Below are 21588 nucleotides of genomic sequence, written 5' to 3'. Positions count from 1 at the left end.
CAAAAAGCACCAACAACAGCTGTATATAAAAGACCGTAGTTGTTTCTGGATCTATAAAAATTAAGCTAAATTAAATTCATAGTTATAAAACCAGAGACCACTATAACTGTAAATGGATCTATAATTGCAATAAACACTGCTGTTGAGTGTATCGTCTCAATCAGGAGTTTAAAGTCTGCAAAATGTTCATTTTAGAAATTATGGTAACATTTAGAGCTTAAAAGCACGATAAAGCAGAATGTGGGAGATAAACAACTATTAAGTGATGTCACTGTGCGTATATAACTGTTTTTATTTTAGATATAAAATGAACAGATAAATGTAACTGTTCTGGCAGGAGGGTCCATTTAAAATGTTTGACGAAACAGATTTTAAACACACACAATGAACACTTGACTCCTGTGTGGCTGATGAGAGTTTAACATTTATTCAGGAAATCCAGGAAAACTTCTTTGAACCATTAATTGGTAAAAAACAAAACAAAAAACCAAACAAACATTACTTCAGTCACTACTACAGAGTCACACGTACATACAGAGGAGGTTCGGTTCTGATGCTTCGGTCTGGAGGAAGATTCAAAGGGTCACACTTTAAACACAAAGCACTTGTGAACATAAAAATAACAGCAAAAAAACAAAAAAATAGCTACACATCTAACAACAGTGTGGCGTTTGCTTTTGTGTCCAGGGTTGTTCACACAGGACCAAAAGGAAACAACATGTGACTAAACACCACAGCAGAGTTACAGGTGGCAGATGACATGGACTTTGAACTTTCCACTTCATGAAATCGTCCACTGCTGTGTTACAAAACACGCCAAATCTATTCCCAACAAAGGGACCGTTTCCACTTCATAACAAGAGTGCATCATCAGTAACTCCAACCAGGATCTACCTTTTCATTTAGCGGTGGAACTACAGCGCCCAGTATTTTCTAAGAAGCATAGCATGCATCATCCTGCAGAGACTTTGCATATAACATCGATAATTACCAGTAAGCTAGCATTGTAGGACCACTAAGAGAAGTAAAATAAAACCTTGCATTACATTTACTTCCTTGTATATTAAGGCCTTTTAGAGATGAAGAACATTTGTTTGCACACTGTTGCAACTGGGGAGAACACCCCCCCAACAAAAAAAACTGCCAAAAGCAGAAAGAGCATCGGTGAAGGTTTCTGCAGGATGCTCACTGGGCACACATCAGCTAATAAGCACTAACTACAAACAGGAATTCTTCCCATCGTTTAGCTTTTCTTCCTAAATTTACTAAGATAGTTTTTTCTCATACCCAAAAAGGGAATAAAATCTTTTGCAAAAGAGGAAGTGGAAAAAAAACAAGCAAACTTCAATCTATACATTAAATATCCCACAAAACAAAAACCATTTTCTGCAAAAGAAATAACTGGAACGTTTGAGGAGCCTGACAATTTTCCTGAGACAAAACTTGTTACAATATAATTAGAGAATCGTTGTCTGTTTATTTTGTCTGATACTGAACTGCACCCGAGAAATTTATTATTTATTCATCCCAAAATGGAAGAAAAATATTTTAGTGACAGGCAGAACATATCAGAGGAAGCTTTAGCATCGTTACCCTGGAGGGCTGCGTGACAGTAGAGGGTCTGGGGTTGAGTTAGAAGTTATGATGAGGATAAAGTGCGTTAGTATATGATACTTATAAACTTGGATCGCAACCATCTTCAGTTTCAGCTTCAGCTTCACCAACATAAGCTCCTCACTTCATTGTGGGGTGATTCATGCTGACCTGGTTGGTCAATGCGTTTGATTTTACATCCAAGAAACACTGAATATGCATCACGGTTTTCTTTTTTGTTTTTCAAATGTATATACCATGTTTGTTTTTAAATGGGAAAGATGGTGGACAGCACAGTGGTTATCTTAAGTGGTTAGAGCTGCTGTTAAAAGGTCCCATGAAATAGTTTAAGTTCCACAGTTGATATTTCAAAAATATTTACATAAAGCTGCTCACCCCCAAATCTATGGAGGAATGGGAAAAGTCATTACCAGCATAATTTCAGGTCAGAGACGTTTAAGCCTTTGGATAACGGGGGGTGGGGGGGGATGGGGGGGGGGGGGGGATCTAAATTGAAACATGATTGCAAGAGTTCTTCTCTGGCAGGTCAGATGATAATCAGTCAGTTAGTCAGATTTACTGGTTCACTTTTATTTTGAGGCAAAACCACAAGCTTGGATTAACTGACCAAAAACCAGATTATTACAGTAATTAAAGGTCAAACGTGATTAGGAGGTCTGTCTGTAAATTGTGATGTTTGACCGTCAGTTTGGGTGCTTAGCTTACAGCTCAGCCACCCTGCCACCTAAATTAGACTAAGTGGAGGTTTGTTTACAACGTTCTCCATCAAACTCCTGTGTGGCAAATAGTGTTGCACTTGCAGATCCAAGGCAGGTACTTGGTGGGTTAAATTATGGCTTAACGACAGAAATTTATACAGGACTGTTTAGGCAGTGCAAAATCTGTTGGATTTATATTTGGAAGAGTAACCGGACCTCGTTAATAACCTAAATACGGTAACATTTGAAAAGATTTGGACTTAAAAAAAGAAAACAAGGAGAACTGGAATACACTGAACTAAGCACGAGGACGTCATCATTTCATGGGACCTGTGGTGTCTGTGCGTCAGGCAGCTTGCGTTCTCAGAAGCCGGAGGGCGTCAGGATGTTCATATCTCTCGGTTTGAGCTTGTGTGTTCGGGTTCCATGCCGCCGACCCTCCACCGTGGGAATCTCCATTGTTGGTGGAGACACCTTCTGAATGGAAGCGCTGTCGGCCAGTCGAGCCTGCGTCTTCATCACCTCCATCGGGGTCGGCTTCTGAGCGCCACGGTACGCCTGCAGAGCAAAGCCTGCTGGGAAAAAAAGATGATAATACAACTTGCAAGAGGCTCAGAAGGTGGTTGATATAAAGTGACAATATTTTAAAAATTAAAAAATAAAAATCAATACATTTTAAACATTTTACAACATGTGTCCATAAATAACGGTTTCTTTTTAAATTATTATCTCTTTGAATTCATTGTCAGAGCCAATTAATAAAAATAAATAATTCCCATTATAACACAGACACACAACCCACACCACCAAAACCCCCAAAATAAAACAAACACACCCAAAACTACTTCTCCATCTTCAAGAAAACCCCCTCAGCCTAATTTAATCTCTTACCCCCCCCCCCCCAAAAAAAACAAAAAATAACAATAGTAGTAATAATAATAATAATAATAAAGAATCTGATTCTCCCACCACACTATAAATATAAAGCAGCTGTCTGTTTTTTTGTTTTTTTTAACAAACTCTATAAAAGTTGTGAAATTCTGAAAGAAACGTCTTTTGAAAGAAAAAAAATTCTTTAAGCTGTAAAAAATATCTCATTCACTCAGGTCCCTGCAAACATTACTTTTCTCGGGTTACCTACCGAAAGTCATCCTGGGAAGAAGATTTTAAAAGTCTCTGATTCAAACTGAACATCCCACATGTAAAGACCTAAACGCAGTTTCTCAAAAGTCATCGGTGAGCTGTAGTTTTATATCAATGCGATGAAGAAATCTCAGCTCGCCATTGTTAAAAGTCAATGACTGATCAGTCTCTCAGGGTTGTCAGCCCTGAATGTTGTTCAGTGTTTACTGTCAGTCTGAAGTTCATTCAATCACCCATTAACCCCACTCCTGGACTGAACTGGTCATATGGGCCTTTGTTCTTCCATAGTGAGGGGTTATTTTAGTTTCTTACCGCAGCGCTTCATGTTTGTACTCTTTATTTTGTTTATTGAATTGAACACGTCTCATGGGAATTCTGAGGAGAACCTTTTTCGAGTTTTGTTTACACAAGACAAGCAAACAGTCAAGTCATTTCCACAGGCTTCAAACTGAGGCTGTGCTGTTACCTGCAGTTGTGGAGTCTGATCCCAGGTCAGAGGTCGACTTATGGACAGGTGGTCGCGGTCCGAAGACACCCCATCGTTCCACTACACCTCCTCCTCCTCCTCCCCCGACGTCTACTCCAGCCATGTCCAAACTGCTGTTGGAGGAGGAGGCAATACTGAGCTCTGAACTCGAACTGCCGAACCAGCCTCTTCACAAACACACAAAGTGTAAACACGGTTAGGTTTTTAGCATTTATCACATTGTTGGGTTTAGATGGGCAGGCTGATAACCTGAGGACACTGAGTGTAAGTGTGTGGTTGTACCTGCGCTGTGATTTAGGGGAGCTGTGTGGTGTGTTGGATGGAGTGGAGTGGGCGGAGGAGCTCTGGCGCTCTTCCTTGGCCTCCATGCTCTGGATCTGGAGTTTCTACAATAGAAATAACAAAACACACTGTAAACCTTTGACCTCTGTGAAAATGTAACAGTTACTTTACTCACTTTGAAACAAACATGCTGCTTGCAGGGCAAATGCTTTTATTTGTATTGTATTTATTTTTATACCAGGGACAACACATAAATAACACTGCATTTAAACAAAAATGCAACCGACACAGTATATGTAGGACTTCTAGCCACAGCTAATTTGCAGACTATGACCCTGGTTAGGCTTTTTAAGGATTTGTAATAACAAGCAACTAAGGCAGAACACCCTGAAGCACGGGAAATTGAAGAGAAAGAGGAAGTGTTTGAAACAGCAGTTCCTCCAAAGGCAACGTCAGGTCATCATTGGATCCTTGCTAAATCCAGAATCAATATTTAAAATCCTCCTCCTCACATATAAGTACTTGAATAATCCTTCCCCATCTTATCTTAAAGACCTTGTAGTACAGCATCACTCCAACAGAGCACTTCTCTACAGTGTTTAAAAGTAGAATGGGAGGCAGAGCCTTCAGCTATTAGGCCTTCTATTCTGAGGAAACGGCTCCCAGTTTAATTTGGGAAACAAACACCTTCTCTACTTTTAAGATAAGGCTTTTGTTAAAGCATATAGTTGGGGCTGGATCCAGTGACCCTGAATCCTGTCTTAGTGACGCTGCAATAGGTCTAGGCTGAAAGAGGTTTCCCATGATGCACTTCACTCGCCTCTTTCACTCACTAAGTGTTTATACACCTCTCTGCATTTAATGATTAGTGATTATTAATTTCCACCTCACTCCTACAGTGTCACTTTTGTCCCGTCTTCCTCCCATCATTCCCAACTGGTCGTGGCAGATTGCTGCCACTCTCCGAGCTTGGTTCTGCAGGAGTTTTTTTCCTGTTAAAAGGGAGTTTTTCCTTCCCACTGTTGCCAACTGCTTGCTCATAGTGGGTTGTCTGATTGTTGAGGTTGTCCTCTCTGTTATTGTAACAATATAAAGCACCTTGAGGTGACTGTTGTTTTAATGTGGCATTATATAAAAAAAATTAAATAGAAGTTTTATTGTTATTTTCTTCCAAATATTATGGTCTCCTGCACGTGTGCATGCGCATTGGCTTCCTTTGTTAGTTTTCGGTTCCCTGCTGGGTATCATCTATGTGCAGTCTATTGTAATATCATTCTAAAAACAGCTGGAGCCCTTTGATAATAAACTCCCACTAAAACAGTAGAACTGGTGAGCCAAACAAGAATTAAATGATACAGCCTAAAACCAGTAACAACAGGTGCAGCAGCTTACTTCTGATGATCACGAATGGAGCATTGGATACGGCCATAAATGATTTTTTTTTGATTTAATGCATATTTGCTGATGACTGGCACTGGTCTTTTCTCAGTGGGAATTTATGGATTCTGTTCCACATTGCACATTTAATTGGTGGAAACAGTTATGCGAGCAATCTCGTTAGCCATCAACCAGGTTGGTGGCATAAAGTAAAAATTCAATTCAAGGCTGATTTAGCAACCATGAAAAATAATCAGCTGCATTTTGGGTGCACACGGAATACACGTGTGTCTGACCTGGATTGTTTCGGGCACGCGATGGTGATGTCTCGTTTCCTCAGCAGTGAGGCCTTTGTGGGGTGTGTAGCCGGTGTCAGAGAGCCCTGCCGTCTGCTCAAACTTATATACGCTATCCTGAGTTTGCTCTGAAACAGAGAAAAGCAGTTTGATTCTAATGTGAATGCATTTTCATGCACAATTATTATAAATTCAAACAATGAGTAAACAAGCTACTTTGTACCAGAACTTTTTCTGTAAGTTTGCACATTTTCTTCTTCCAAATTAATCCTAAAGTATTTAATTAAATTACATTGTCTGTACCACTTCGTCCAGTCCATGATGTAAAATTATTTCTGCTATAGTATTTGATCAAACTTGTCAAGAACACTCACTCAGATAAATGCACCCTTAATACAGAATATCATCATTAACAGGAGTAACATACTGTTGATGAGAGAATTCATGATGATGGAAGAAGCCTTGGTTTTCACCACAGCTTGTGGTCTAGAGGCTCCAGTGTCCTGCGCTGCAGACTGACTCGCATCACTCTCATCCTCCTGGTGAGAAAACATCATCAGCACCCACGCACTGAAAATATGGGCAGTTTAATAGTAAAGCAGCGTGTGTCACCTCAGCCAGGTGTGTGAACTTCCTTTCGGGTATGATTGGTCGTTTCCACAGGTTGTTGATACTGATGTCATGAGGCGGTGTGGACATGGGGGCCTCCAGATTATCGTCATAGCTGATGGCACGCCGGGTCATTCCGACAGGAAGCTTCATCCCACCCATCCCAGATCCCTCGATGGCTGCAAACACAAAAAATAATCCCAATGGGGACTAAACACCAGCTCTCCCTCGTCTAGTGCAGTCTCCAAAATCATTCTGAGATGCGTTTTAGCAGGATTTCCCACATTCACTGCTTGAGATTGTGGTTCAATCTTCATATTGTGTCAGACTGTAGCCCTGAAGCTTACCTACAGGTTCATGACAATGCATGTCCCCTACATGGTCAGTTCAGACATAAGCTGACCTTTTACCTGCTCAGAACACGTCGTGTTAGACTGTGCAGTTGTGGAAACGCCACAGCTAATTATCTATCATGTACCCTGCCTTCTGCCCTCTCCACCATGCCTAAAACACATGGATTATTTAAAATACTATAAATATTGCTAAGGCAGAAAATCCTGCTGTGTGAGAAAAGACACCTGTGGATACACCCTGACCCAATTCTCCCAATCCCCCCCCCCCCAAAAAAAAAAACCAAACAAAAAACAAACCCAAAAAACATGTTTGGTATATAAACCTTAGAACAGTGCGTATTTATAGGTTTTCTAATGTTTACATCATATTGATTGACTGTTGAGAAATATCTGCTACTGCTGGAAGTTCCAGTTTCAGGCAAATGTTGTGATAAGCATCTGTTTTGTTAATGTTCGTGTCAGGAACAATAATAAACCATAGTACATACAGATATTAATAGTTGATGAACGTGTGTGATTCAGCGTGGGACTCACTATAAATGTGTTAACTTGAAATCTGCTCAGCTGCGTTTGGTGGGGAAGACAAAACAATGTGTGCAATCCTTTTATATGTGAACAGGAAAATGCTGAACTTTTTGCACATTAACATGCAACTGAGAATTAATCATACAGCATCCTGGCAGTTACCCTATTCACTTCATCCCAGTGATGTGAAATGAGTGGGGAAACTATTTTGGACCTACAGAAGTTACAGTCTATTACATCAATTTACTAATAAATCAGTATCTCAGTATATTTGTATATGTGTCTGTTCTTTGCCTACTTCGACAATCATTTAGCTTATCAGCTTCAGATAGAGAATGTGGTTGCCGAGGGGGGCTGAGAATGGTTGTTTGGATGAGCTGCTGTAAGCTGTTCTGTTACCAGAGATATCTGGAGAGCAACTGCTCAATGCACCACTCTGTGTGCAGGGCATTGACTCCCAAACTGTAGGGTGGGCGTGAAGCCACTGTGAGTGCCTTCATATGGACAATGAAGTGGAAAACATGGAAGTGAAACAAAGGCAAATTATTTGATCATTTTTTAATTCTCTCCCTGTAAGGATGAGAGATGCCAAAATTATGCAATTTTTCTCAGCAATATGCTGCAAAGACAAGCGTGCTGATTAGATATTCAACTTCATTTTATTCAATTAAGCATCTGTGAAGTATGGTTTGCTGCTACAAATCGAAGCTTAAAATATGCCACATTTCTCCCCAAGTTTCATTTATTCTGCATGACTCATTTATAAAAAATATCATGCTTTAAACTAAACTCTGTAGAAAAACAAAAACAACTCCTGATCTCTTAACCACAACTAAGAAACCATGACTGGCAACAGTCACATGCCAACAATTTGCATTGGGAGGAAAACTTGAACATATGCAAAAAATAAAATAATGAAACAAAGCTCAAAAACTGTATAAAGAGGAGAAAGTTACGAACGGGTTGTTAAAATGTAACTTTCAGGAGCAATGACGTCAGAAAGCCCGTCATTACCCGCAGCAATTTTCACACCTTAAAAAAAACGAAAAAAACAAACAAAAACAAAACACTTTCGTAAACATAGTTAATGTTTGCAAAGAAAAGGTAAAAAAGGTATAAACTCAAATCCATGTCCTCTCTTAAACCTGACCTTGTTGAATTACAGTGGGGCAAAAAAGTATTTAGTCAGCCACCAAGATCTCATCCCGTGGGGTCAAAATGATCATGAGAACGGTGAGCAAAGATCCCAGAACCACACGGGGGGACCTGGTGAATGACCTGCAGAGAGCTGGGACCAAAGTAACAAAGGTCACCATCAGTAACACACTACAACGGCAGGGAATCAAATCCCGCAGTGCCAGATGTGTTCCGCTGCTGAAGCCAGTGCATGTCCAGGCCCGTCTGAAGTTTGCCAGAGAGCACATGGATGATACAGCAGAGGATTGGGAGAATGTCATGTGGTCAGATGAAACCAAAGTAGAACTTTTTGGTATAAACTCAACTCGTCGTGTTTGGAGGAAGAAGAATACTGAGTTGCATCCCAAGAACACCATACCTACTGTGAAGCATGGGGGTGGAAACATCATGCTATGGGGCTGTTTTTCTGCCAAGGGGACAGGACGACTGATCCGTGTTAAGGACAGAATGAATGGGGCCATGTATCGTGAGATTTTGAGCCAAAACCTCCTTCCATCAGTGAGAACTTTGAAGATGAAACGAGGCTGGGTCTTCCAACATGACAATGATCCAAAACACACCGCCCGGGCAACAAAGGAGTGGCTCCGTAAGAAGCATTTGAAAGTCCTGGAGTGGCCTAGCCAGTCTCCAGACCTCAACCCCATAGAAAATCTGTGGCGGGAGTTGAAAGTCCGTGTTGCTCGGCGACAGCCCCAAAACATCACTGCTCTCGAGAAGATCTGCATGGAGGAATGGGCCAAAATACCAGCTACTGTGTGTGCAAACCTGGTAAAGACCTATAGTAAACGTTTGACCTCTGTTATTGCCAACAAAGGTTATGTTACAAAGTATTGAGTTGTATTTTTGTTATTGACCAAATACTTATTTTCCACCCTGATTTATGAATAAATTCTTTACAAATCCTACCATGTGGATTCATGGATTTTTTTTTCACATTCTGTCTCTCACAGTTGAAGTGTACCTCTGGTGCAAATTACTGACCTCTGTCATCATTTTAGGTGGGGGAACTTGCAAAATCGGTGGCTGACTAAATACTTTTTTGCCCCACTGTAAATCCACCTGACACTTTTGCACTTAAGCAACAACTGAAAATTAAATTTAAAAGCATAATTTAAAATATATAAAGTCTAAAAATATTAAGCCAGCACTGACTTTTTGTTTTGACCCGGACCCAAATGACAGTCTCCCGTGTTAAAAAGGGTCCATTCATCCACCGCAGCCTGCTCCTTACACTGCTTCTCTTTATATCAGCTCACCTGACTTCTGAAGGCAAAACTTCAGAAGAACGCCCCCCACCCCACAAACATCAACCATGTGTTAGAAAGCTTTTTCAAGTTTTCCTTTTGGTAAAAAGCCTCGAAGATAATCATCGGTAACATGTTAAAAAAATAAATAAATAAAAGGGTTGTGTCATCTGTGGACACAAAATATTGCATTACACACCCACAATTACCACTTGCGACACTAGTTTTAACGTTTTTAAGGTTATGACATCTCAACTATGTGGCTGGTATGATATGTAGCGCTGATCCTGGAACAATATTAATCATCCAGTTGCAGGAACAACACAAACATGGGGAAATCCAGTATGTCATACTGGCACCATGAGAACTAAACCGTAAACCTAAATGTAAGGCTAAGGGTAAGTCCAAAAAAAAAAAAAAAAAAAGAGTCTAACTTTTAACTTTGTCTAACTGACAAATGGCTTCATTCATGTTGCTTGGACAAAGCTTGTTCAACCACCTTTCAAGCAGGAAAAAAATGATTCATGTAGCCAACAACTGCAGGTGTCCTCTTATCAAAACAGCAACTTCATGATTGCCTGCATGTTACACATCTAGAGGAAATATACTTGTAGCTAGAAGTATTAAAACAAGGCTTACACTCTTCCCAAACAGGCAACAATACAACGAAATAAAAGCCTTATTCAGATGCTTCTACATAGCTGCAAGCGCACTATTCTTTCTGCATACATGAACAGAATGGCCCAAATCTAACAATGGAAAACTAGTCCTGACTGAAATTTGAATACTCCTGTCATAGGAATTACTCACCTGGTAAATCTCCAGAACCAGACATGGTTGGAGTAAAGATGAGGAACAAGTTAGACCAGAATAGGACCTAAAAAAGAAGAAAGGAGATTCAACATGTGTTTTTTCCATAAATATTTACCCCCCTCTGATTAAAACAGCAACTCATAAACAAAGAGTAGAACAGTGGTTGACAGGCTCCTACCTTCCCGTTTTGCTGCACTGGTGTAAACTAGGTGGTTTGGTGGGTTTTGTTATGATGGTTGGTGAGACACACAGAAACGCCTCTGGCAATGCATTGTGGGAGAGCAGCAAGGCCAGCAGAGCAACTACAGAGACACCAGAGTTCAAAAGGTCAGCTGTGAGAAATTTCAGTTTGAAGGCAAACCCTTGTTACACTAAATTGAGAGGTTGAACATCCTTCGTCGAATACGACAACAATACTTTATGAAACTGTAATGTTGTAAAAAATGTATTTTAAGGCATGAAAGAGCGCAAAACCAACTATAATCTCAAAGTGAAAGAGAAACATCTAGTGCTACCGAGAAAGATAGTGAAATGAATGAGCACAGACCATTATCCTGTTCTGTAACACTGACATAGCCACCGCTTGCCTGCAGGATTATTCCAGAGGATGATTGCAGACAGGCTGCATTACATAATCCCTGCTGCAGCAGCAAGGTGCATGCAACACCGGTAATGACCACTTCAAAATAAAAGCTTAGATTTCAATCAGGCACACGCTGAAGGTTTCCTTAAACACATATTTCCTACCACATGGAACAAAAACATGCACGCCATACCCTCCAACACTGTAAACACGACGGCTGGGAGGATGCAGAGGTGACTGACTGGTGATCTTGGAAATAAACAAACTGCGACCTCTTCCGGGACAATTTCTCAAACTATCATGCAGAAATTTATCTGTCTAAGAATTTCAATCACAGGGTGAATTAAAAGAAGCTTAAAGCAGATATATGGAGAAATCGTCACAGGGTTAGCCGTAATAAAGGCCACTGCCCCTGCACACGCAGAACTCCACTGAGGAAATTCGTATTTTATAGTCTAATGTTATAAAGGTAACCGCCCCATGCCTGTACAATTGCTTTTGGGATAACATATTATCATGATTTTAAATTCAGAAGCTAATGAGCCAATAGCATGCCATGAGATTCCTGCACGCCGATAATGTGCAGGTCAAAGAGAATAGATAGGTCTATAACAATTTAGCACAGCTTCACTAAAACTGGTGCAGTTTGGCACGTTTTAAACCTTCCCGAATTTGAGAGTGGTTGTTACATATTCACAAAAAGCCTAGCACTGAGTTTTTCACGTTTACAAAACAAACCAAAACCTGCCGCATAGTTCAGTTATTTATTTTCTGAGTGGAGTCTGGCGGAACGAGATAGCGGAACCAGTCTGAGCTGGACAAAAAGACACAAAACAGCTGACGACTGACGGTATTTTAAAACGGTTTTATCAGCAAAGTTAGCATTGCTTTGTTTGCCTTTTCTTACCGGAGGTAATGACTGCTTCAAAGTGACGATTGAAATATGGATGACCCTCCAATGTCGACCAGCGCGCGAAGAGAACAACAGACTTGTTGGGTAGCAGCCATTATTGGGTTCGATAAATAACAGCCGCTTCCTTGACGGTTCCCTTTGCTTGTTCTCGCGCATTCTCATCTCATCGCGAGAATTGGCCATCACACGTGTGCCTTTCCGTACTTGAGAGGACACTGTCACAGTCATTGGGTGTAACGCAGTACCTGTAACAGTACCGGTAACTACAAATAAAAACAATTTCTACTTCAAAAATCTTTTTTTTTCTTTGTTATGTTTTATTAAAATAACCTCTTATATTTTGGAGATTAAATATGCAATAAAAATCCTAATAATAATAATTATCTCAGAAAAGTGTTGCCTGCCCACCTCTCCCATAAAGGGAATTTATACATACAACAACAACAACAACAATAATAATAATAATAATAATAATAATAATAATAATAATAATAATAATAATAATAATAATAATAACAACATTTATTCAAATAAATATCTTGAAGTTGCACAGTAAATATAACTTACAGGATATATTACACCAAAAAAAAAAAAAAAAAAGTCCAAAAGCTACATCTCAGACTCTACAGGTTTCAGTTAGCATGCTAAATGTTAATGAGAGGGGAATTAGAAAAATACTAAACAAGTATGGTTTGTTTGGGAAGGTTTCAAGGAGAAATCCTCTTCTTTCTCTCAAACTACAACAAAAACAACAACAACAACATGGCAGCACAACTTAGGTTTCCAAAGTTACATGTGAGCAAACCACAAGACTTGTGTGACCAGACCAAAGTGGAGATGATTGGCTACTGTCTTAATTCAGTAAGCCAGCAAAAACAAAAATAAAATAAGGGCAAACATTATGAAATAAATAGTATTGTTAAACAGAAAGGAGACAAGAGGAGAGGAAGTGAAGAAGAGAGTGTGTGGAGAGTGATGATTTGTGACAGACAGCAGCAACAGTGAAAAGAAAGGTTTACAACATGGTAGTGAGAATTGCTATGATGGATGGTTTGGAAATGGTTTTTACACTTTGAAGAAGACAGGAAGTCGAGCTGGAGGTTGCAGCGGTAAAGATGTTAGAATTTTCATTGGAAGTAACCTGAAGGGGGAAGGTGGATACATCAGAGGGACAGCCCAGGTAGAGCAGTTTGGTGACAAAAGATAGAGAGGCAAGCCTGAGCTGGTTTGGACATGTGCAGAGGTGGAACAGAGGAAACACTGGATGTAGGATGCTGAAGGAGGACACGCAGAAGGTTGGTGTGGCACAGGAGGATGCTAGGGATAGGGCGGGATAACCTGATGATCAGCTGTGGCAACCCAGTATTACAGGAAAGAGTGCAACAGCATGGTTCAAGATAATGCATCTTATTAAAGAGTTATATTATTAAATTGTTTAACCAGCATTTAAATGCTAGAAGCAAAGAAATATCTGTTATTTTGAGTAAAGGCAAGAAAAATAATGCTACAAAGATTAATTTGCAGAGTTATTATTATTTTTATTTTATCAAGTCTCCTTTTGTATAAATTTAAAAAGAAAGTAAAGTTACACTTTTCAAATATGTGATTATGTAAATCAGGGGTCACCAACCTTTTTGAAAGTGAGAGCTACTTCTTGGGTACCGATTAATGTGAAGGGCTACCAGTTTGACACACACTTCTCAAATAACAAATTTCCTCAGTTTAACTTAATTATGTGTTATCATTAATAATTAATGATATTCATCTATGTACGGACACTAATTATGTTAATTATTTTTCACCATAATTATAAAGAATGCAATTAGGAAACAAGGTAGGAAACATAAATATCAATATGCAACGCTTTATTTCTATATATCTCTGCAAGTATTTACATTTTGAAGTGATCACTTCTACAACATTTTCACTTACCACTAACAAATTTTAACAAATCGTGCACTGTTATATACATTATTTTTGTATGTATGTAACATACAAAAAATCAACTTTCAAATTTTACAGAACTTTTCACCAAATTGGCAGCATTTTAAAGCAAATTGTCACATGTTACACTTAACAAACACATTTGTTTTTCAATAATTAAATTCAACTTTGACATGACACTGTAATGTTGCCACTGAGAACATCTAATATGGCTTTCTTTGTCTGTTAGTGGGAAACCTGGCATTGCATGCTGTTCACCAGTGTGTTGTAATCTGGGGTATAACTTGACACTGCAACTCTGAGTGAGTCTTGCAGATGTGCATCGGAGAGGCGTGTTCTGTGTTTGTTCTTGATGAAGTTCATGTCAGAAAAGGCTGATTCACAAAGATAGGTTGAACCAAACAGGCTGGCAACCTTCATAGCTGCTGTGCACACACCACTGTACTTTTCTGTGTCAACAAGGCACCAAAAGTTTGGTGCACCCAGATAGGCTTTGAGGTGGACGTCATTTTGCAATGTTACAATTTCGATTTCCACCTGTCCAGCATCCAAGCTGAACATTGAACTTAGTTGCTCAGCAATGCATGTTGTGTCCACATTCATGAAAGGATTGGAAACAAATGAGACACATGGCTCAAGCTGATCAAGGTCACAAAACCTGTTCTCAAACTCTTGACCAAGTCGGTTTATGACTTGAGTGTACTTTTCTGCAACTTTGTCAAAAGTCTCAGATGCAGAAGCATTGTCTTTCAGCACCATCTGCACAGAGGGAAAGTGCAGCACCTTTTTTCTCTGTAAATGCACAGAGAAAATGTTCATCTGGGCTTTAAATCCATTTAAAGCACTTATCATGTCAGCAACAGTCTTACCTTTGCCTTGCAGCTCACAGTTCAAATGGTTCAGTTTCCCAGTAATGTCTGTTAAAAACACAAGGTCAAGTGTCCACTCAGTGTCCTCCAGCAGAGATGTGTCTTCCCCTTTGGATTGCATGAACTCCTTGATTTCACCCAAAAGTGACAAAAAACGAAGCAAAATCCGTCCCCTGCTGAGCCATCGGATTTCCGTATGTAGTAGCAGGTCACCATATTCAGCTGACAGCTCCTCCAATAGCACCTTGAATGTTCTGTGCTGTTTAGCTCTGGAGCGGATGCTGTTTATGATCTTCACGACGGGAGTCATGACGTGCTCGAAGCCGATCACCTTTGCGCATAACGCCTGCTGGTGAATGATGCAGTGGTAATGCATGAAGTTTGGGAACTCTGTGTCACCTTTACAGTGAGCGATGAATCCCGTATGTCGGCCGATCATAGCAGGAGCCCCGTCGGTAGTCACTGATACCAGCTTTTCCAACGGTACCTTTTTCTTCGCGAAAAACTCCTTCACCGCGTTATAGATGTCAACTCCCTTCGTTGTTGTCTTTAGCGGCAGTAGTGTCAGAAGTTCTTCTTTTGTGGAGAAACCATCAAATACCATCCGGATAAAGACCATCAGCTGTGCTGTACTGCTGCTGTCGACGGACTCGTCACACTGGATGCTAAACCAACTGCACTTTGCCAGATCCTGATCCAACTGATCGGCCAAGTTCCCGGACATAGCCGACACTCTTCTAACAATTGTAGTTGCCCCCAGCTGGACATCAGAGAGAGTGGAGATTACATCGTTTCCATATTTCTCGTCTTTAAGCACAGTTTTTGCAATTATCATCATTGCTTCTTTGAAATACTCCCCGTCTAAAAATGACTTCTTTTTCTTAATCATGAAATGTGTAGCTCTAAATGAGGCTTCGGTTGCTTTTTGAGAGTTTTTCACCGGTCTCGTGAAAAAAGACTGCTGTTTGCTCAAACCTGCCTTTAATTCGCGGGCCTTTTCCGCTCGCAGTGTGCTGCCCTTTGGGTAGTTAGCATGGTAGCTTGTGTGACACGTTCGGAAATGTCTCTACACGTTGTGCCGCTTTGCCGTTGCCACAGTTGCCCCGCAAATGAGACACACGCATGAATCTTTCACAGAGGTAAAAAAGAACTCTTCCTCCCATTCACTGTGAAAATTATATGTTTTCTTCCTTTTTTCCGCCATGTTTTCCTCATCTCCTCACCTTTGCCTTTGCTGGTCTTCACGGCAACTGTTTCCGTGGAGACCAGCTAGCACTAAATATTAGATCATGATCTAATATTTAATAATAAACTTTTTTTTAATATATATTATCTCTAACAAATTAATGCCAATGCAATTGTGATAAAAAAAAATAGCAAGAAAAAATAAAAATAGATGCAGCTTACTGGTAAGTTGTTATGGTGAGCTATTTTTAGAACAGGCCCGCGGGCGACTCATGTGGTCCTTGCGGGCGACCTGGTGCCCGCGGGCACCGTGTTGGTGACCCCTGATGTAAATGTTAATAAAAACACAGCTAATGAGTAAAAAATTGTTACAAAACTAATAATACTGCAAACACTTCTACACTCTGCCTTTGGTCAAATATAATTTTACAGCCGTGCTGAACATTTTATGCAACCAATTTCACATAAACAAAAACTAAGCAACATCTTATTGTCATGAGTTTATATATACTCACTGATTTACTAAAACCTGTGCTTACATTTGAACTTACATTATGTGTAATTGTTTTAGTTGTTCAGTGTTTGTCTGTAACATAAGTGAGTGTTTGTCTCCGCCTAGCGGCTGACTTGCATCATTTTAATGTCTAACTTCACTGGCTACCTGCATTTTCTTCAGGTACAGCCTATATAAAGTCCAACCTGACATACAACACATTAATGAAGGGAGAACACCTCTTCAGCATTTAGCACAGGTGTACAGGTAAAGTGTTTGGCGGTGTTGGAGGAGCATGCAGCACACATTCCCCGCACAGCCAAGATCAGGGCGTGGTGGTAACTCGTTTATTACAGGTTACAAACTATGTGGCCATTGAGACGAAGCGCAGTCAGTTTGAACTTTGTAGGTCGTGAGCAGCGTTTTCGCCCTGCGCCCTCCCACTTTGTGGCGCGCACACCAGGATTTGCATACAGAGGAGTAGAGCGCCCGCCTCCCTCAAGAGTTTGGTTTTCCTTTCCAAGCAGTACGTTTCTGACCAGACTTTGCTCGGCAGAGGTGGAAGTTAAACTCGGGTGGATCGACTCCTCCGCCCAGCCAGCGCTGACAGACCTGCTCTGTTTTATCCCGCTGTGCGTTTTCCCCACTTCAGCTGTCGCTCCGTCGGTTTTGTGACGTTCTGGGCCGATCCATCAAGATGTCTCAGATGAACAAGAAAACGATCACGACGACGACCAGCTTCAGGAATCTACAGGCCTCTCCGGAGCCGATGGTTACAAGGCTTGTCTCCCCCAGCCCTGTGTTCTCCGGGAGCTCCGTGTCGTCGGTGACACCGATGTCTCAGGTGTCTCAGGTGTCCGCGGTGCCGTACGCGGTAAACGGCGCAAGCTATGGGACGTTGCGGTACCTGGTCCCTGTGCAGCAGCAGCAGCAGCAGCAGTCCTTCGTCCTGATGCAGCAGCCTATGATGCAGCAGCCTGTGATGCAGCAGGTGGTGTCCCCGATGTACCTGCAGAATATGCAACAGCTGAGCATCAGCAACCAAAACGACTACATGTACCAGGATCTCAGCATGACAGAGGTGAGGTCATGCGCGCATTCAATCAGTATTCCCCCCACAACTCTTATTATTTAGTCAGTTCAAAAGTCTAAGAAATACTGGGAGTCAAACCAAAAAAGGAATATGGTTTACTGACAGCAACTAAGAATGAAGATTTCTTAAGATATGTTATTTGCAATACCCACAATAATCACCCACATTAAACTCTTCTTTGTTGGTGTGATGCAAAACACCACAGAGAGTTTCCAAAACATGAGATCCTTGCAGAAGCTTCATTAGAAATCAGATATCTTCAGGCAGCACTTTCAGGGATTTCTTTTTAATATAAAAATTACTTTTTTCCACCACTGCTTTTATATTACTTGTGTTTGTTTTCCATGTGTGTTTGAAATTAATCATCTGACATTTTAATGATCACTAAATAACTCATTATTGGTTAACACAACAAAACACACCTTTCAACTTTTCATGTATTTTGAAATGTATTTTCTTTGGACGCCTGGAATGTAAATGTGTCTCTAAAGCACATTCGGTTATCTTCTGTTATTTACATTAGATATAAATAAACTAGACATTTTTCATACTGTTATACTGTTATATGTTTGCATTTCCCCCAAAATAATTTATTTAACACAGTACAGTGGGCTACGTACTGACTGATTTCACTCACTAAAACTAAGCGTTTTACCCATTAGAGATAAAAACACAAGCATAAAATGCTAAATATGAGTATCAGTACAGATTTGGTGGTTTTGATGCAATCTACTAGATCTTGTGTTGGTATAAATCAGTTTCTGCTCACACATGGCTGTTAAGCATCTTTAGATGGGTGATTGGTTTAAGTTGCAGTCAGCTATCAGAGCAGGGAGGCTGCTGTGTGCAGATAGTATGGGTCAGCCATCAGGAAAGCATTAGCCATGTAAGCATGTTCCTAATATGGCATCAGCTTCTCATTTCTCTCACTGTGCTGTAAATTTTCTCAAGGCTGAGGTGATGTTTGTGCAGTTGAAGACACTTTTTCTGATTTGCTGGCATGAAGGAGGAATTTATATTTTTACTATGTAAATATAAAATTGAGCCTTTCCCATTTAATACGGACGATCGTGGCTCAAAGAGTTGGCAGTTTGTCTTGTAACCGGAAGGTTGCGGGTTCGAGCCCCGGCTCGGACAGTCTCGGTCACCTATCACCTACTGGTGATGGCCAGAGGGGTCGATGGGGCGATATGGCAGCCTCTGTCAGTCTGCCCCAGGGCAGCTGTGGCTACAACTGTAGCTTGCCTCCACCAGTGTGTGAGTGAATGAATAGTGGAATTGTAAAGCGCCTCGAGGGCCCTGAAAAGCGCTATATAAATGCAATCCATTATACTGCATATTAGTGATGGGAATTCTGGCTCTTTCGGCTTGGCTCACTAAAAAGAGCCGGCTCTAAGGGCCGTTTCGTTCGCGACCGACACATCACTACTGCATATGCTATTTTTTTTAAGTGGGGTTTAGCAGAGTGAAAATATGTCATGTGTATCGCTTCATTAGATTAAAAACAATATGCAGAGTAAAGTAAATATCCAGAATAAAGCCAGAAATCATTTAGTTGAAAATTCTTTAACATTATTTTATGTCTTTAAAGAAATGCATGAGTACATAAATACTTACTTGTATTACAGCAAGAACTTCTGTTAATTATATACAAACACAGAGAGCACAACCAATCGCTCACATTGAAGCTACACATGGAGGTCGTCGTACCGTGTCTGCAAAACATCTTCTAGAAGGGGGCTAGTAGACTTGTTGAATAACTGTTAGTAGTTGAGGTGGGGGTCTTTTCTTTAGATTTAGATACTCTGATTACAGTATTTAGTTTCCTTAACTGATTACCCAGTAAATTATTGCTGTGCTGAAAAGGCAGATAATGTATGACCCAGATGTTCAGGCTTCAGGCTCCTATTAATGCTCAGGTAAAGGCACTTTTTTCTGCTCTTAGCTCTTTATGAGGTCAGTTAGAAAGGAAAATAGTCATCTCAGGCACATGACTCTGGCTGTGAGAACAGCAGCACCATCCACTTGTAGTTAAAATCATCAGTTTGTAAGGTGAAGCCAATTAGAAGAAGCCACGGGCTAACTGATGAATAACTTTAATGGTGAAGTATACAAAGCTACTATAGTAGAGGTAAGAATAAAGTGCTTTAAATGTCTTGCATTATCTCCCCACATTTATTCAAGGATTAAGGAACTTTTGCCAGCTCGGCCCATTGCCAGTAAAACAAACAGCCTAGAGCTCGGTCGCTGGCAAAATACGATATGGCATCATTAGCAGTACGTCCTCATGATCACTACCAAGTGTGCTCTAGGTCTCTTGAGTTTTGCCACCTGAGTACACTCAGCCTGAGCTCCGATTTCTCTGAATCTTAATCTTCCTTGATCATTTGTTGATTTACGAGACACCGGTGTGGTCCTCCAATTCCCAAAGTCTTGCCAGCGAACATTTCCCTGCTCCAGTAATTGCTTCCTGAATATGTTGGCCTCTGTGCCTGCAATGGTTTACACAAGGTTTCTGCTGCAGGCTGAAAACATTTGAATTATATCAGCTTTCTACATTTTTATCTGCCTCTTTAATGATGATTTTATTTCATATATCTAGCGTCAAGTGCAGCAGAATTGAAAAACTTCCTCTACGTCTTTTTTTACTTTGGCTACTTACAATTTCAGGCTCATTCTGCTGCTTAAGCCACTGCATTGAAAGCTAAGTGCTCACACCGTGTGTGATAAAGAAGTGCTGCCACACCCCGTCTGACTGCTGAGGCGGCACGCCCTGACTTTTGAAGACTCATTTATTGTTCCACCTGATGGGATCTACATCTGCTCAAGTAGACTCTGGTGATCGAGTGTTTAACTTCGTCTTTCGTTTTTTTAATTATTGAAGGAGCTGAAGCTGATTTGTTGTGCCAGTAACTTACAGGACTTTCACTTTAGAAAAAGCTGCCATGCTCTATAGTTAGCTCTTAATGACTGGAGGCTGTGCATGTAGTATAGTAATGTAGTAGTACTACATGCTGTATTTGACCGTTTATCATTTTTATGTTACTCTTGGCACTCGTTTGCATTGTTTATAGTTCAAGTAATCATCAAAGGTGTTTGTTAACCCTTTATTGACCAAGATTCATAAAGGCCTCAAATACCTATTTTTTATCTTGGCTATAAAATTGTAAAAAGATTAAAATCTCATCATTCAGGAAAGTAAGGGAATAGAAGCAGACATAGTAAATCTAGGCAGAGGGGATTCGTTCTGTCTGTGTTCAGACAACAATACCTTCTGAATGTCTTGCGCTGTCATTATACACTGATTATTCCCATACAGCCTTCTTTCTTAAACTGTTTAATTTTATCTCTGTTGGAAACGGTAATGAAGTTGCAGTCATTTAAAGAGGACTTGTAAAATGGGCTTGCTAGCAGGCCCATGGTAGATAAAGGGTTAAACATCATTTTTGAAACAGTTCGTTGTCCAGACGTCTCACTTTAATAGGACTGACTGATTAGGAATGGGAATTCGAGTAACTTACAAGAGCATCCTGGAGAATTGCACACAACATATCACAATTCAATGCCTCAGTGGGCAAGAAAGGAAAAAATAAGAGCCACAAAGTAGGGATTCTCATGGGTAAAGCATGTTTCATTTAAAATACAACATCTGGCGCTGGTGTATTGGTGTACCGATTTGTTTTCTGATTTTTAAAGCATTGCAAAACTTTTAATTGGCGTGTGCATCCGTGTATACTTTTATTATCAATAGATTCATGGGGAAAAATAGTTGAGCATTTCAGATTTCTACTGTGTCTTAGCTGCAAACCTCATGACCCATGGACCGCTTTTTGTCTAATTCACAGCTTGTTTGCCTCATTGGAATGTATT

At 40.4% G+C, this 21588-nt stretch overlaps 3 protein-coding genes across 5 annotated transcripts in view; 1 reads left to right on the top strand and 2 right to left on the bottom strand.

Moving 5' to 3' along the window:
- Positions 1-404: 404 nt before the first annotated feature.
- LOC113030702 (putative monooxygenase p33MONOX) lies at positions 405-12284 on the bottom strand. 2 transcript variants are annotated; one of them, XM_026182365.2, is made up of 9 exons: positions 12129-12284; positions 10817-10940; positions 10636-10702; positions 6510-6685; positions 6325-6436; positions 5898-6025; positions 4225-4328; positions 3922-4109; positions 405-2887 (listed from the first exon to the last, which is right to left on the bottom strand). In XM_026182365.2, exons 3-9 carry the CDS (start codon positions 10658-10660, stop codon positions 2676-2678), a joined length of 945 nt encoding a protein of 314 aa, XP_026038150.1. In that variant the 5' UTR covers positions 10661-10702; positions 10817-10940; positions 12129-12284; the 3' UTR covers positions 405-2675. The 2 variants fall into 2 exon arrangements, with proteins under 2 accessions (XP_026038150.1, XP_026038152.1); XM_026182367.2 differs by having other exon boundaries at positions 405-2884.
- A 2019-nt stretch (positions 12285-14303) lies between these two features.
- LOC145431324 (general transcription factor II-I repeat domain-containing protein 2B-like) lies at positions 14304-15782 on the bottom strand. Its single transcript, XM_080306935.1, has one exon. The coding sequence runs from the start codon at positions 15780-15782 to the stop codon at positions 14304-14306; it is 1479 nt and encodes a 492-aa protein (XP_080163061.1).
- A 1350-nt stretch (positions 15783-17132) lies between these two features.
- pof1b (POF1B actin binding protein) overlaps positions 17133-21588 on the top strand; it is a 33881-nt gene continuing 29425 nt past the window's right edge. For both annotated transcript variants that reach the window (XM_026181794.2, XM_026181793.2), the window contains exon 1: positions 17133-17706. In XM_026181794.2, the coding sequence (XP_026037579.2) occupies positions 17323-17706 (384 nt within the window). In that variant the 5' untranslated portion in view covers positions 17133-17322. The remainder of the gene's footprint in view (positions 17707-21588) is intronic.

The sequence above is a fragment of the Astatotilapia calliptera genome, chromosome 10 (assembly GCF_964374335.1).
Source record: "Astatotilapia calliptera chromosome 10, fAstCal68.1, whole genome shotgun sequence".
NCBI lineage: Eukaryota > Metazoa > Chordata > Actinopteri > Cichliformes > Cichlidae > Astatotilapia > Astatotilapia calliptera.
The sequence above is the reverse complement of the archived record's forward strand: the minus strand, read 5'-3'. Positions and strand labels throughout refer to the sequence as shown.